General features: G+C 34.2%; 1 protein-coding gene across 3 annotated transcripts in view; it reads left to right on the forward strand.

The window, feature by feature from the left end:
• The window catches only part of LOC106054875 (INO80 complex subunit D-like), a 32,392-nt gene extending 27,992 nt beyond the window's left edge, over nt 1-4,400 (forward strand). For all 3 annotated transcript variants that reach the window (XM_013210950.2, XM_013210951.2, XM_013210953.2), the window contains exons 10-11: nt 307-417; nt 722-4,400. In XM_013210950.2, coding sequence (XP_013066404.2) covers nt 307-417; nt 722-2,685 — 2,075 coding nt within the window. In that variant the 3' untranslated portion in view covers nt 2,686-4,400. The remainder of the gene's footprint in view (nt 1-306; nt 418-721) is intronic.
• Nucleotides 4,401-18,027: the final 13,627 nt, after the last annotated feature.

The raw sequence follows: 18,027 nt of genomic DNA on the forward strand, positions 1-18,027 counted from the left end.
TTAGATCTGGAAGAGAGAGAACAAAAAGTTAAAGATTATAAAGTTAGTGAAACAAATATCATGTACCATTTAGTTACTCTCTGAGAGTATGAACACATTTGTCAAGGTTGCTCTGTTAATGTTATGATAGTGTATAAACAAACTGAAGCCCTAGCTCATTCAATATATTTTGAAATTTTTTGTCAAAGTTTCTAAATTTGTTTCATTTCAATCAGCTAGATCTAATTTTTTAGAATGAATTCCTTGTTCCGGTAGTCAAATTGTTTTTTTCCCATTTCATTATAATTAAAAAAATTTTGTTTGTAGATTTTGATAAGCCCTTTGAATTGCCTCTTGAACAAGCTTCTCGTCTACTAGATGAATCAGACTTTCAGGAAGTAGTCAACAAAATGCCTTTTGATGATTTGGATCTTTTTGGTAAGATGTCACGGAAACATCTCTCTGACTTGAAAATATCACATTTAAATGACACATCTATTGTCAACTTACAGTCAGACCTAATTATCTCCACTTCATTGTTGTTTTTTATTGTTTGAGTGTATACATGGCTAAATATAAACAAAGATCTATATTTGTACGCAATATAAGTAATCTTTTCAGTGCTATTAACCAGCTCTCACCAAGTTCTTTATAATATACAATTCCCACTTAGTTGTACATAATTAGGTTTTACTTTAAAGAAGTACCCAAAAATATCTGCTAAAAGATTTTTTTTTTTCAGGTAAAAATGGGGATAATGACCAAGACCCAGATCATATGTGTCTAGATTTGAACTCTGCTAATAAAGCCCGTGATGCTCTAGAGAAACTTCTTTCAGGACCCATGTCAGAAGAAGAATCTTTGCAGCTGGCTATGGTTTTAGCCCAGAATCTCTCAAATGATGCTGAGCTTGCTCATAATGCTAGCCTTATAACAGAGGCAATGAACAGCTCTTCATCCCACAGTGATTCAGACATTGCCATTGGTGCTCACATGAATAATGCTGGCCCTTCCACTAGTGTTGACCATCATTTGATTAGCATACAATCCACTAACACAGCAGAGAACACACCATTTGGAATTTCTCATGGTACTATACATTCATCTTATCATCAGCCCATTCATTCTCAGCAGTCTTCTGCAGTGCAGCCATTACATTTATCAAAGTCTTTACTCATAAGCCCATATGGTCTCTTAGATAGTCCTAAAACAACAGTATCCTCCCATGAAACTATTCAGACAAGCACAGTAAATACACTTTCAGTAATGGAAGGACTACAGTCAGTTTTAGCAGCTGATTTGAATGCAGTATATGGCTTGAACAGAACACAGTTATCAGCCAATAAATCAGCTGTGGCTGGTTTGGATAACACTTGTAAAACACTACTGCACCAGCTACCAACAGACTCACAGACATCCTCCTCAGCTGTTTACATTGGTCCCCCACAAGGGGAGTTGATCACATCTCAGATGATGACTACCAATGCCTCCAACTTAGTGCAGTCCCAGAAAAACAATGTGGATGTTACTAGGAGTAATGTCCATATGGATGTTGTGGTAACAACTCAAGGATTCAGTACATCATCCTTGCCAGTTATCAATGCCCCCTCACGGACAATATCATCACAGCACCAAAGCTTTGCTGTGTATTCACCCTGCACAGTATCATCTCAGTCATCAGGGGACCTACCCTATTCTTTATCTTTGCCATCACCAGCTAAAAAAGCCAAAATGGATTCTAATGAAGGATCTCTTTCAAAAACTGTACAACATAATCTTCAACAACATTTGCTCCATCCACAGCAGCAGGGTACAAGGACTATACTTCAAGCACCAGCTGTATCCAATTCTAAACTGACTTTGCCAGAAAATCCTAGAACTTTCAGAGCACATGAAGTCAAGTCTCCATCATCACCTAAACCTAGACAGACTTCCTCACCATCATCTATACAGAGACTTGCTTTACCCATGCCAACATCTGGGCAAGAGAGTTTCATAGCTAGTTATTCTCACAAATCTATCCAACCTTCTGATACTATCAAACTCAAGCTTCCATCCACTGGACTTCCAGAGAGGTTATCAAAAGCAGAGAGCTTTCAGATCTTAACATCTACTTCCTCTGGGCTTTCCTCACGAATGAGCCCATTAACTGTGAACACCATTAGATATTCTGATAACTCTTCAATTCTATCACCATCTATTATTACCACTAGTACTAGAAGACACAATCTATTAGAAGATAATGATAATGGTCCAAGTGAGTCTATATCAGTTACAGTACGGCATCCATCTCCTTTGGAATTTGTGCCAAGCACAGTCCGGCATACATTACCTGATACATTTCCCACACCCATGACTTTACCTTCATCTCCAGCATTGTCCCTACCCTTGAAATCATCAACCTCTCAGCCCTCTCTGGAACACAAACTTAGTGCACAGTGGGTCTCAGCAAGTCCTATGGCGGCACTTCAGAATGGACTTCCTTATGGTGCTGCCACATCTCACAGAACTCAGATATCTCATCGGTTTAGTCCTGCTGGTCAGGGAAATGTCAGAACTAAACAGACAAGTACAGCTTCTGAAGTAGCCAGGATTACAGCATTAGCTAATGCTGCAGGTGTCCCTGTAGTTTGTAGCCCTGTTTCATTACCTACCCTTGTACAGAACCTTTCAGCTGCAACATTCAAAAGTAGTGGGTCCTCATAAGTAAGAACTAAAAATAAGGGATCAAAAGAGATGTGATTTTTAAATATAGTATAGTTTAGTAACTCAACAAGTTTTTATTAGCATTGGAATAAAAACAAAAATTCAATATATTCCATATTCGTTGATGTAAATGAACATATTTTCAGAATAACACTGTGATATTAAATATTGAAATTACAAACAAACATTTTGTGAATGTACTTAACAAATGTTGTAACAAAAAATTACTGAAGTTTTTGAAAGCCCAAATGTATTTAATAATGTATTGAAATCATTTGAATTTCTGTACCAGTTGTGTGTTTTAACTTGTTGAGGAGCAATTGAATAGGTTTTAAATGTGAAAAGGCTTGTTTAATACTATTATTGAATTTTGCTTTCATGTTTAATTAAAAGAAGGGAATTAATGTGGTATCATATTTAATAACAAATACTAATGTTCACAGTAATAAAGAATTTTTCTAAATAATTATATCATTCTTTAAGAATTCCTAAGTAAATCAAACTGACACTGTCATCCCTTTTGTACTCACCAACTGAAATTGAATCTATGTATTAATTGATATCTTAGCCAATAATCATCTAAGGCCTAAACTAGATGACTAAAAAGACACAAAATGAAAGCCCAAAGTTTTGTTTCTCTTCAACTAAATTTAGATACCGGTACTAGATTTGGTTTTGAATTGACTTTTGTTGAGTGTGTTTGTTAATGTACATTTACTTCAAGTTTTATTAATCAGTTGTGAACAAGTTATGACAGAAATAAATTGTAATAAACCTTTTCTAAAAGATTTTAAACTGCTTAATAGGCTTTATTTTTTATTCATCATAGACACTATGTAATGTTTCTAAAGAATAGGTTTTTCTGAGGCCATTGGTTTGTTGCAACTCTTTGCCCAATACAGGAAACATTTCTAGACTGACTCAAGCTATTTTTTTACACACACCTTTTTGGGCCAATCAAAATTTTCATTAGGTCAGTTACTATGAGTAGCCTAGCTGGCTATTACTAAGATGACACTTATATGGTGCATTGTTCTTTTTAAATCAAAATGATAAGTTTACCTTTAGAAAGTAAATTATGAATTAGTAATTTTTAACTTAGAAGACTGCTTCATTTGGTTGGAAATACTGAGTAGATTGTTTACTTTTGGAACTATCCATTGCTTATATTTCATGGTGCTTGTCATATTTTCTACTCAGAAGAAATTCATCTAGTTTTTGTAAAAAAAAGTAATGAGCAGATTGAAAACTAAATGTGTATGTGATTTGTGAAAATTAGTGTTAAGTAGTTATTAATCTTTACTATAAGTAGTTATTAATCTTTACTATAAGTAGTTATTAATCTTTACTATCTTTATATGACAGTTTCTGTCCATTTTTTATTGAAAACAAATCATGTGTTAAAGAATTTGAATATATCACTTTGAATTGAGTTATATTTTTGAATAGAATATATCACATGGAAGTGATGGACCATTGAATGTGATAGTTGAACATGCTGCCTCTTGTTCATTTTGATCTGATGACTTGACATACAAGTGCAATCATTATTGTTAAAAAAATTTTTTTTATATAAACTGAGTGTTTTTCATGTTTTTGTTTCTTTTTTTGTATTTGTTTCAACTCTGGGTTGTACTTGTAATGGAATTGGAAGAAGCATTTGAAATATTTACAAATGCTTAACTATCTATATATATACTGTATATATATATATATAAATAAATATATATAATGTTCAATCTATCTGTATAAATGTTTAACTATTACATTTAACAGTTCATTTTATTGTTGAATAAAACAGTTGTTGAATGTTGTTATTCTCATTACATTTGTAGCTGCTAATTAAAATTTGTGAATGTTTATTAAAGTAGACAATAAAAATTTTATACAAATAAATGAAAGTGTCTTCTTATTGTCTTTTAAACTAAAAAAAAAACAAGAATGCAAAGTTATCCTCTAAGAAGGACCAGCTTGCTCAACAATTAAGTATTTTTACCAGCCCTTGGAACGGGAAAAGCCATTTTTAAACTTTCTGTCTGCCCGTCCCAGTTCGATGGCCCAAACTAGAGAAGCTGTTGACATTAAGGTGCCGCACGGAAGTAAACTTTTCTGTTTTAATATGTACCAGTAAACCTTTTTTTTTTTCATAAACAATACATCATTTTTAAAAAATTCATTAAACATAGTAACCTATTAAATAGTAATGAACGGGAAGGCCATTTTAAAAGTGGAGAAATTATTATATTAATATTTATGCAAATTTATTTATCAAACAAAAATAATTATTTTCTTTTTAAGAGCTACACTACGAATGTCTAAAAAAAATTTTTTTTGTTTAAAAAAAAAAAAGTAACAATGTTTATTGAATACATATAATTATACCTTATTTTTAAACAAGATTTAAAAAGCAGTGTTTTTTAGCGGCCCTCGTAAGGGGAAAAAGCCGCTATAGGTTTGTGCAAAATGTCCGTCTGTCACACTTAGATCTCAAAAACTAGAAGAGATATGAAAAATATTATTTCATCATTAAATGCGGCTTCAAAAGTTTAGGTGCAACGGCTACTTTTGGTTTTCTAAAAGCAAACCGTTTAATTTATAAAATTAATTATGCAAGCGATTTTTTCCTAAAAATACACCAATTCTAAAACAATTAGGTAAATGTAAGGGAGGCAATGTTACAATATGCCAACAAAGATGGACAATTTTTGTGTATTTTCAGTATCACTAAGTCAAATATATTTTAAAAATGTACAGGAAATGTTTACAACAAATATAAATAATAGTTAAAGATGCTTTTTCTGGTCAACTAGCTGCTAAAATTAAAAGAAAACATTTCTGTTTGTTTATAAAGGCTAATAATGCATTTTGTATGTAAATATCACACACATTTTTTTTAATGGACTTTTTATGCAGCGATTTTCGTGCAGTAGCGTAACGTCGCTACATGATCAGGTACTAAACCAATTCCTTAAACTTTAAAAAAAAATCAGATTTTATTTATTTTTTGTTTTAGTGCCCCCATCCGAATAAAAGAAGATTATTTTTGTGCGTTTTGTCTGTTGGTCGGTCTGTCCGTCACGATTAGATTAAAAAAACTAGAACTCTAAAAGCTATTGAAAATCTGATTTACACTTTAATGTTCCTCCCGTAACGTCTCAATAGTTTTAAGTATCTAAAAATTGATTGTTCCGGATTTTTTGTGTGCAAAACTAATCAACCCCAACAAATGTTTGTTTGCTCTTCTAATTTATATTACATTCAATTTCCATGCTTAAACGTCGCAAAAACACATTATCAATAATATGTTGTTCCGTTTTTTATGTAAATAGCATATTAATGCTAAATCAAAATCTCTATACTGACTTATATTTCATTAAGTGTAAAAATGTTCCGGATATTGTTTTATAAAACATGAATTATGCCTAATGATTGTTTGAAATCGCATAATTTACTAATATTACACTTATATTATTTGACAATGCGTAACTATAATTTGGTTATCAATATCAAATTGTTCCGTATTTTCATCTTTAAACAAATTTTAAAAATATCGACAATAGGTTGTTCAGGGCTTTAAAAAAAAGTAATTTACTAGATTTGATTACTGAAAATTACTTTTTAGACATTTAATTTTCTTGCTAAAACATAACATAGAAGTTTTGTAATCGATAAAGAAAGTTCCGGATTTTGTTTCTTACAAATCGTCGCCAGAAATTTCCGAATTTATTTAAAAATCTACTAACGCCAAATAATTGTTTGAACTCCCTCTTCTAATTAATAAACAAATAATCTTCTCATTTACGAAATAATGTTTTTACGGATTTTTACGAAAAATATTTTAACTCACTACTCTCTTACAGTACATTTAACTTTCTACCTAAAACATATAAAAATCTAATTATCGTTAATATTATGTTCCGATTTTTAAGGAAAACAGAATCCAAGCACCAAAGTAAGGTATGAAAATCTCTCCACATGGCTGTAGTACATCTAATTTTTATACGAGAACATCCAAAAAATTTAATTAACGGTATTACATTTATCTGAAATTCTCTTTTTCTTTTACTATTTATACAAACATCCGGAACAATCTATTATATAAACTTTTCAATTGTGTTCATACCTAAAAATTATTGCGATGTTTTGAAACGTAAAATAAAGATTAATCAATTTTTAATAACTTTTAGTTGTTCTTTTTTTATATCAAGATGACGGACAGACCGACTGACAGACAAAACACAAAAACAATGCGGCTTTGATCCTTTTTAAATAAATTCTATTAGAACTCAGTGCACCAATGTCTATGAACCCTTGTTAAATATCTCGTGTAAATAAATACATTTTTTTTTATGGCACCGGTACTAGCCTATTGTGAGGTAATGGAATTTTTTTTCTTTGACGTCATATGAATGGACTCTTTAAATGTAGGCTAATGTTAAAAGAACGCACTCGGTGCACCAATGTCTATTAACCCTCGAAAAATTGCTCGTATTAATGAAAACATATTTTAATCTAACTAAGCCGTGTGACGTAGTGTTTTTTTTTTTCTTTGACGTCATATGGAATGAATTCTTTAAAAGAAATGCAATAAGAACGCACTCGGTGCACCAATGTCTATGAACACTCGATAAATGGCTCGTATTGATGAAGGTGATTTTTAGTCTAGGCCGTGTGACGTAGTGTTTTTTTTCCCTCTGACGTTATATGGAATTAATTCTTCAAATGAAATGAAAAAAGAACTCGGTATAGTAATGTTTATTAAGCCTCGTTATGTGACTCGCGTTTAAAAAAGGAATGATATCTTGATTTAGATCTAATCTAGATTTTTAAAAACTAGATCTAGATTTTTATTACAGTATATCTAGATCTGGATTTATATTCTAATTAAAATTATTTTAGAGTCTAGATCTAGAATTTCTAGATCTAATTTAGACTAAAATAGACTAGATTAAGATGTAGAATTTCAATTTCTAAACTTAAAGTGTAAAAAAAAAAGTTTAGATTTTCATTTCCAAACGTTTTGATCAATATTGTAATGTTTTAATATACTAAAACTATATCTACTATTTTTAATTTAATTTAAATTTAAATTTACGGCAAATGAATCTTTGAAACATTATTACTTTTGACCATCAAAATTAAATCACCTCTTGAATATTATTTGCGAATATGCAGATCCGACAGGGATCCGACTTCGACGGGGGCCGCCTCTGAGTTTGTGTAACACAAACTCTCTTTGTAATCTTGTTATTACTGGTACCGTATTCATCATCTGTCATTTCATCGTACGGGTGCTGAGCCAGTCCATTCTTTTCTGTTATCCAGCAGCTTTTCTTTGGAAGACACTTATCTTGCTTGCTCCACCGGTACCTTGAAGGATGACTTTTGATAGTCATGTCTTTTAATAGGACCAAACCTGCTTAGCTTTCGTCGCTTCACAGCATTGAGGTTCTTGTCAAAGTACAAACTCATTTGTCTTCTTTTCCTGGTATCTGATACCCAGCATTTACTCTCAAAAGCTTGGATTCTTCTTTCAGTCTCAGCATTACTGGTACCGTTCTACCGGTATTTAAAACTAGTGTATCGCAATAGTTGAGCCAAACAAGCTTAAGGCACTTGACGACAGGGAAGGCCAATAAGAATACCTATTGTCTGTACATAGTTATACACATTTTGTAAAACAAGATTGAATAGCATATTCAATATTACATAATTTAAACTTGTGTATTTTGCAATTTCCTTAAGACACTTAACCTTAGGGGAGGACTTCTTCCAGCAGCCCAGGATTGACCATTCACCAACCACTTGTGTTCGAAGGTCAAACATCAACTAGATGATGCCTATTTAATCACGAGCGTTCATGCTTGGTTAGCCCTGCTGTAGCGAGGTCAATCGCAAAGATGGAGTATTCCTACAATATATTGCAGTTAAACCTGGCTGCCCCGATGAAGATGTTAAAAGATTATACAGTCCCAAGAGCATTATGTGTTAAGGCTAAGAAATGACCGGTGAAGGTGCAATGGATGAATACAATGAGTTGATTACAGTCAGGAGGAACTGTTATTCGGTCATGAACAATCATTAGGCCAGATCTGAATAACATTGAAGACTTATAAATAACATGTAATAATAATATATCTCCGTACATGGGCGTAGCCAGGATTTTTTTCGGGGGGGGGGGGGGGCCTGGGGTAAAGTAAACAAATATATTAAAAAGAAATATAACAAAAGATAATGCATAATAGCAGGCTTCAGATGTTCCTTCATAAATGATTATTACATCCACCCCAAACCTCCTGCTGGAGGACAGGGTTTGAACTCTGGACAGTCATTTTGATGATCCAATGCACCTATACACAATGAAACACATCCTAATTTAAGTTACCTCCAGATTACTAACTTTTACATACGATCTAAAAGAAAATCCTTCTAAAAATTAAAGAATATTATCAGTATATTGTATGTGTGCTTAGTATATGACATATTTGTCAATGATAAAAATTGGACCAGCAGATGTTAAACCGATGTGCCGCCAAGCACTATTTCTAGTATTGAAAGCCAACAAAATGCATATTCTGAGGTATCTACAGTGCATTTTCCTGCTATTAAAAAAGTTTTATTTCAAAAACCTAATGTGCTATTCTTACTGACTTAGACCCTCCCGCGCCGTTCGGGCATTTTTCCACAAAAATCTGTCACTGGCAATGTCTGAAGCCTCTTCTCACCTGCTCTGAGGACCTCCATGATTGTGTGGAGCCAAGTTGTACTAGGATGTCATCGCAACTCTTATTATGCGTAATTCATTTTGTCAGAGAACATGTCACGCAAACCTCATGCGACGCTCTGTCACAATCTTACTAAGGGGTCGACTCCTAGTTCGGCATAGGATTTCCTTGATTTAGACCCGATCTCTATAACTGACTCCTAAAAACTGTCTTAGTCACATTTAGTGTTTTTCAATTTCGGCAGATGACTATTCACTGAACTTTATTAATGGAGCCCCGCCACTGGTTAAATGTGTAATCTCTCTTGAATGCGCTCTTGGAATGAGGTGACTGTAGTTTGTAAAACTCTCTGTAAGGGGATTTTAAACTCAAAACCATCTTGAGGGGTTTTAAACTTGAGTTTAAACTCAAAACCCCTAATTGGCTTGGCTACGCTAAAATAATTTTAGTGTGTAATTTGGCTAATTTTTATATTGAAGAGGTATTTTTTTTAGCATCAAACCCCTCTGAAGGGAGGTTTAAACTCAAAACCCTTTTGGCAACGCTCATAGCATTTTGAGTGCGTAATTTGCTTTTTAAATTTTTTTTTTACATAGAGGAGATGTATTTTTTAGCTTCCAAACCCCGCTGGCGGAGGGGTTTAAACTCAAAACCCCTTTGGTTATGCTCATAGCATTTTGAGTGTGTAATTTGCTTTTCTTTATATTTAAAAGGTATTTCTTAGCTATAAACTCCACTGGAGGGGAGTTTAAACTCAAAACCCCTTTGACTACGCTGATAGAATTTTGAGTGTATAATTTGCTTTGTTTTTAATATCAAAGAGGTATTTTTTAACTTCAAACACCGCTGAAGGGGGTTTAAAACATTTAGCTACGCTCATAACATTTTGAGTGCATAATTTGCTTTTTTTTTTTTTCATATTGAAGAGGTATTTTTAGCTTCAAACCCCGCTGAAGGAGGGTTTAAACTCAACACTGAGTCTAAACCCATTTAGCTACGCTCATAACATTTTGAGTGCGTAATTCGCTTTTTTTAATATTGAAATGGTATTTTTTTTAGCTTAAAACCCTACCTAAAGGAGGGGGAGGGGGGTTAATTTCAAAACCTCGTTGGCTACGCTCATAGAATTTTGAGTGCGTAATTTGCTTTTTTTATATTAAAGAAGGGGTTTATCGTAAATTTTGGAGGGGTTTTAAAATCAAAATATTCCTTAACTGTGCTCTTGGAATTTGGGGATTGTAGTTTGCATTTTTTTTTTGTTTTGTTTTAAAGAAGAGGGCAATTTAACTGCAAAACCCCCTGGTGGGGGGGGGGGGGTTAAACTCAAAACCATTGGCTGTGCTGGTTTAGTATTAAAATCTCACCAAAAATAAACAAAATCAAAGGAAAAAATCAGTCACTAAAATCGACCCCCCTCCCGGCTGGCTACGCTCATGTCTCCGTATGGTACCTTGCTGGCCCAACAATACATTTTTTTTGCTGCCCCCCCCCCCCCACTTTATTTGGTATGACAGGATTGTAGTTTTAATATTTATACTGAAAACATTGACACTTGCCTTTTTTTTTTTTTTTTTAACCAGTATTGCTTACCAAACAGATGCCACTTCTGTGTTTGTGTGGAAACAAACTCTGTAACCTTGTTCAATTTTTGTAGCGGGTACTAATCTTTTGTGAATCCTGAAATGTTATCTTCTTATCTTATATAATACAGACGTTACTTCAAACAAGAAGATGGTTACGTCCTACGCGTCATGCATTTAGTCATGCATATTAACCAATGACTTAAATTCTGCCAAGTCACTGGTTTTCCTGGCTAGCTCAGGCAACCCATTCCATGCTCTAATAGCACTAGGGAAGAAGGAGTATTTGTACAAATTTGTCCTAGCATATGGGACGAGGAATGTGCCTTTATCTTTGTGTCTTTCAGAGTATTTTATTAAATTTTGTTTTTGTATTTGAAGATTATGGTTCAGTGTTTTATGTATGATTGCTACTTTACTTTTGAGCCTTCTGTCCTGAAGGCTTTCTAAATTTAGTGATTTTACTAAAGGTGTTACTCTAGTCCAGTGATTCCCAAAGTGGTCCATATAGACCCCCAGGGGTCTACGAAGACTTCCAAGGGGGGTCTACGAAAGGGAAAAAATAAATTGGGGGTCTATGAGATGTCCACGGGGGTCTACGATAATAAATTTCATTTAAGCAGGTCGTGACTTTTACTTAACATCATGTTAATGTAATTCTTTTATACACTAATATATGATTTGTACCCGAGTTAATCCTTTAAATATTTATCCTGCTATTCAAGTGAAAAATTGTTATATCTAATTTAAATACTTATTTAAATAGCTTCAATGTTTAACAAAAAGTATGTAGACTGTACAGCGTTGATTATTTAAAGTTGGTATTTATTCCTTCCTTGTCATACTAGCGGTTGCCTAAGTGCCTTTTTATACTGATATGAAATCAATTATACTGGAGGATCATTTGAGGCATTGCCTGCACCCTGACAATTATATACAGATTTGAAAAACGTTGGAACATAGATCATAATAGACCCACACAATCTCTCTTCGACATCATATAGAGAAGATAATACTTTGTGAGCGTCTTACAAAATCTCTTTACATATAGCAAAATACGGAAAACACAAAAGGTAAAACCCGACGTTGTAGTTTTAAATAACTGTTTTACACAAATCTACATCTGATATTATTAAAAGAATTTCTAAAATCAACAATACAGTTCAAGGTCACATCTGTGGCATAAGTTATAAAATTAAAAGCTTTTTTTTTTTTTTGTAATTCTTTCCAAACGACATATATACAGTTTGGGATCAGCGGCGTCACAGGCTCTGACAGGGTGTAGCGCTGTGTGATGCAAACTGCCTAAAGGTCGCCGGCTCCTTATTTTTAACAGGGTTGACCCACAAAACCTTTCCCATGTTCGGGTATAGCTGCAAGACAGCACAGTTTGAATTTACTTTTCCTTCTGCTAGGTGGGTAGCAAGCCAAGTCTATCGAGCCCTTCCTGCCAAAAGCTTACTGGTTTGGGTACTCTCTAGGTACTCACCTTCACCCCTTCTCCTGTTATTGAAAACAGTTCTGCGCACCCAATATTTGTGCAAGACGTGAAAGATAAAAGAATACATGAGAAACTTGCGAAAACTTTTACAATGATACATATGGCTAATTAATTAATTGATTGATTACTATTTAATGTTTGAGGACTACTTCATAGAACAACAAATTGCTACATGAAACATAATATCCGTAGCAACAGATAATAGATGTGCAAAAAAAAAAAAAAAAAAAAACCATTTCCAATGTGTTTGGTGATTCCAGTAATAAATATAAATTGTTATTTTAATTAGTTTAAATTTGAATTTTATCAATTTAAAAAATAGATCTCTATAACCCTATGTGTAGCTGTAAATTAGTTTTTCACTCTTTAACTCACTATAGTTAGAAATTTGTTTTAAAAATATTTTGATGTATTTGCAAAAATTCAATACATGTTAAGTAGGGGGTCTACCGAAAGCCAGAAAACATGGCAAGGGGTCTACGAGACAAAAAAGTCTGGGAACCACTGCTCTAGTCAAATGTGAATATTCGTTTGTTATGAATCTCACTGCTCTATTTTGTGTCTGTTCCAGTTTCTTAATGTTTTCTTGAGTTGAGGGGTCCCAAACGGAGGATGCATATTCTATTATTGGCCTAACCAAGGTTAAATAACATTTTAGTTTTATGTTCTTATTTGATTTATAGAAATTTCTTTTAATAAATCCTAATGCTTTGTTTGATTTTTTTGTAGTTTCATCAATATGTGGATTCCATGATAGTTTTTCATTTATTATAACACCTAGGTATTTTGCGTTTTTAGTCTGTGTTACTGGTTTGCCATGAATAAGATAAGTGGAATTAATTTGTTTTAGTTTTTTTGTTACTCTTAACAACTGACATTTTTCTGGGTGGAAAGACATGCTCCAATTTGATTCCCATTTCTGTAATTCATCTAATTCTCTTTGTAAAATATCTGTGTCTTGTGTTGTTTTTATTGTTCTATATATTATGCAATCGTCTGCAAATAATCTGACTTTTGTTTCTGAATTAATGCAATTTGGTAAATCATTTATGTAAATTAAAAATAGTAGTGGACCCAAGACTGTTCCTTGAGGTACACCTGAGTTTACTGTTATCGGTGTTGATTTAGAGCCATTTATTATTACAGTTTGTTCTCTCCCTATCAGAAAATCTTTAATCCACTGATGCAGTGGACCATTAATGCCGAAATATTTTAATTTTTTAAGCAAACTATGGTGGTGAACTTTGTCAAAAGCCTTAGAAAAATCTAGTAAGATAGCATCTATTTGTTCACTATTATCTAAACCTTTTGAAAAATCATCAATTAGTCCTATTAGTTGTGTTTCACATGATCTATATTTCCTAAAGCCATGTTGGTATGGTGTGAGGACATTATGTTTGTCTAAGTGGTTTATGATGTTGCTACATATTATGTGTTCTAGGATTTTACATGTGATGCTGGTAAGTGATACTGGTCTGTAGTTTCCTGGGTCAGATTTTTCTCCTTTTTTAAATAGGGGGGTCACATTAGCTTCTTTCCAGTCCTTTGGTACTCTGACCTGGTTAAGTGAAGCCTGAAAGAGTATTTTGAACACTGGGGCTAGCTCATTGCTTAGTTCTTTGAGTAATCTAGCTGGAATACCATCAGGTCCAGAAGCTTTATTCGGTTTGGTGTTGGCTAATAGTTTTTGAATTCCATTTTCTTGTACTACTATATCTTCTATGTTGTTTACTTGGTTCAAATTCAGTAATATGTCTTTGTCTCCTGGGGCTGAGAATGCTGATGCAAAGTATTTGTTTAGGATGTTTGCTTTAGTTTCATTATCATTATGTGTTATGTTATGTTCATCTTTTAATGGCGCTATGCCTGTTGTTACCATTTTCTTAGACTTAATGTATGACCATAGGTTTTTGTTGTTATCTTTAGATATTACATTGTTTATGTATTCACTCTGCAGCTGTCTGCTTACTTTTTGGGTTAAGTGTTTAATTTTTATATACTTTTTGTAAACTCTTTCTGCATTAGTTTCTTTAAATTTTTTTTATAGGTTTACCTTCTGTTTACAAAGCTTCTTTAGTCTATTATTAAACCAGCATTTATTTATTTTGTTTGATGTGTATTTAGTTGGTATATGATTTTCTATAATGCTTTTAAGATGGTTTTTAATGAAATTCCAGAGGTCATCGACTGGTTGGTTAATGTCTTTTTCTAATAAGAATGTTTGTTGAAAGTTTAGTGCAGCTTGGTGTAGTTGTGTCGGGTTACATTTATTCCAGAGTAAGATTTTTCTTTTGGGTTTTGTATTGGCTACTGCTTTTATCTGACTGTGTATTTTTATGATCTCATGGTCTGATAGACCAGGGATAATTTCATAATCAACTACTAATCCAGGTCTGTTGGTTAAGAAGAGATCTAATGTGTTGTTTAATCTGGTTGGCTTTTTAATGATTTGATCTAAACTTCATCCATCCATCCCAGTGGCGCTACAGCCCATGGAGGGCTCTGGCCTGCTTTAACACATCCTTCCATTCAGATCTCTCCTGGGCCTTTCGTCTCCACGCCCTAACCCCAAGCTGCTTCAGATCTGCTTCCACGTCATCTATCCATCGCATTCGGGGTCTGCCTTTGAGTCGCCTGCCTTTTGTTTTTTGCCTGTATACGATTTTCGCCCCTCTGTTGTCTGACATTCTTTCAAGGTGACCTGCCCAACGTAGTCTGTTCTTTTTTATTTCGTTCACTATTGGTGGGTCTTCATATAATTGATATAACTCATGGTTAGTGCGTGTCCTCCACCCTGTTTCATCCTGTATGGCACCATAGATTTTCCTAAGGATTTTTCTTTCCCAAGTGTTAAGTAAATTTTCAGATGTCTTTGTCAGTGTCCAGGTCTCACTTCCATACATTGCTGCTGGTCTTATTATAGTTTTGTATATTATTTTCTTGGTTTTACTTGAAATCATTTTGCTCTTAAGTAGATGGTGGGTGCTATAAAATGCCCTGTTGCCTGCTGCTATTCTTTCCTTTATTTCTGTTAGTAGGTCATTTTTGAAATTAATAGTACTTCCTAGATATTTGAAAGTTTGGACGTTTTCAAATTCGTGGTCTTTGATTTTGATATTTTGTCCCTCTGTTTGATTGTCTCTTGTCATTGTGATGTACTTGGTTTTACTGTCATTGACCTCAAGTCCTGCTGGTCGAGATGCTTCTTCTAGTTGTATGAAGGCTCTAGCGATGTCAGAGATTTCTTTACCCAATAAGGCAATGTCATCGGCATAAGCAAGGTATTGTAGAGGTTGGCTGTATATCGTCCCTGTTGGTTGTGGACCCATGTTTTCTCTCCTGAAGTAGTTAGTAATAGTTCCCCTTGTGTTTATGTGTATATTTCTTATAACTCTCTCCAGTGTTAAGTTGAAAAGCATGCAGGAAAGTGTGTCTCCTTGTCTTAATCCTCGTTTAATCCTAAATTCCCGTGAGTGTTCTCCTTGTATTATGACTTTGCTTTTTGAGTTGTTTAATGTCATATGTATAAGTCTTGTCAGCTTGTTGGGTATTCCAAAATCCTGTAGTGTGTCATATAGGTATTTCCTTCTGATACTGTCATAAGCCATTTTATAGTCTATAAAGAGTTGGTGGATTGGTATGTTGTATTCATGGCATTTTTCTAGTATACATCTTAGTGTGAAGATGTGGTCGGTTGTGGATTTGTTGGGTCTGAAACCACATTGGTAGTCACCTAAGATTTCTTCTGAATATTTTCCAAGTCTCTTAGTTATAAGCCTAGACAGTATCTTATAAGTCACATTTAGTAGAGAGATTCCTCTGTAATTACAGCACTTTAACTTGGATCCTTTTTTGTGTATTGGGGTTATAAGAGCCGTTTCCCATTCTGTTGGTATTACTTCTTCTTCCCAAATTCTTGATATTAGTCTGTGTGTTTGGGAATGTAAGTCTTTCCCTCCATATTTAATTAGTTCTGCGGTGATTTGGTCCTCTCCTGGTGCTTTGTGATTCTTCATGGTCCTAATTATTTCTGATGTTTCAATGAGTGTTGGAGGGTTCACTAAGGGATCTGGTCCCCCATGCGGCAGTTCATATTCTCCATTGTCTCCATCTTCAGTGGTATTTAGGATCTCCTCAAAGTATTCAGCCCATCTCTCAATGACCCTGCTGTTTTGCTGTTATTTCTGATGTTTCAATGAGTGTTGGAGGGTTCACTAAGGGATCTGGTCCCCCATGCGGCAGTTCATATTCTCCATTGTCTCCATCTTCAGTGGTATTTAGGATCTCCTCAAAGTATTCAGCCCATCTCTCAATGACCCTGCTGTTTTCTGTAATAAGCTGACCATCTTTGTTCTCACACATGTGTGATCTAGCTCGAAATCCGTTCTTTTCATCTTTAATTTTCATATACATTCCTCTCATGTCTCCCTCCTTTGCTAGTTCCTCAATTTTAGTGATCTTGGACTTTTCCCATTCCCGTTTTTTCTTTCTTAAAACTTTTGTGGCCCTTCTTCTTGCTTCATTGTATTGCTGTCTAGTGTTCCTGGTTTCTCTCTGTAGCATTATCATTCGGGCATTGTTCTTCTCTTCTATAGTTTGTCTGCATTCATCATCATACCACCCTATTTTCTCGTTCTTTTGTTTAAATCCAACTACCTCTTCTGCTGTTCTTTTGATAGCATGCTTTATTATTTCCCAATGCTCATTTATGTTATTTTCGCAGTCCTTTTCTAATGTTGTCAGTTGTGTTTGGAGTGCCATTCTATAAGTTTCTGCAACAAGTGGATCCTTTGTGAGTTTTTGACTATCATATTGCTGTGCTCTCTTTCTTTGGTAATTGTGTATGGTACTTATTCTTTGTCTAAATTTAGCTTTTACTAGTAGGTGGTCTGAGTCAGCATTAGCTCCTCTGAAACTTCTTACATCTAATATGTCTGATCCATGTCTCTTATCTATGAGTATATGATCTATTTGATTCTGGGTGTTGCCATCAGGTGAGATCCAGGTTACCTTGTGAATATTCTTATGTTGGAATTTTGTGCTGCTGATAGACATTCCTTTTCCTGATGCAAAATCCACTAATCTTATGCCATTATTGTTGGTCTCTTCATGTAAACTTTCTTTGCCAATTATTGGTCTGAATGCTGGTTCCTTTCCAATTTTTGCATTGAAATCTCCTAGGACTATTTTGATGTCATGCTTTGGCGCTTCATCATAAATTCTTTCCAGTCCATCATAGAAGGCTTCTTTTGTGTTATCATCTGCATCTTCAGTAGGGGCATGAACATTGATAAATGATATGTTGAAGAATTTTCCTTTCAAACGTAGTGAGCAGAGTCTATCACTTACAGGTTTAAATCCAATGACATTACCTACCATTTCCTTTTTAACAGCAAAACCTGTACCTAAGTTGTTAGTGCTTCCACCACTATAAAATATAGTATACTCCTTGGTTCTGAGAATGTCCGAGTCTTTCCACCTGATTTCCTGTAGGGCTACAAGGGGTATCCTATATTTCTTTAACACTTCAGTAAGT

Source organism: Biomphalaria glabrata, chromosome 11 (assembly GCF_947242115.1).
Source record: "Biomphalaria glabrata chromosome 11, xgBioGlab47.1, whole genome shotgun sequence".
In the NCBI taxonomy this organism is placed as follows: Eukaryota; Metazoa; Mollusca; class Gastropoda; family Planorbidae; genus Biomphalaria; species Biomphalaria glabrata.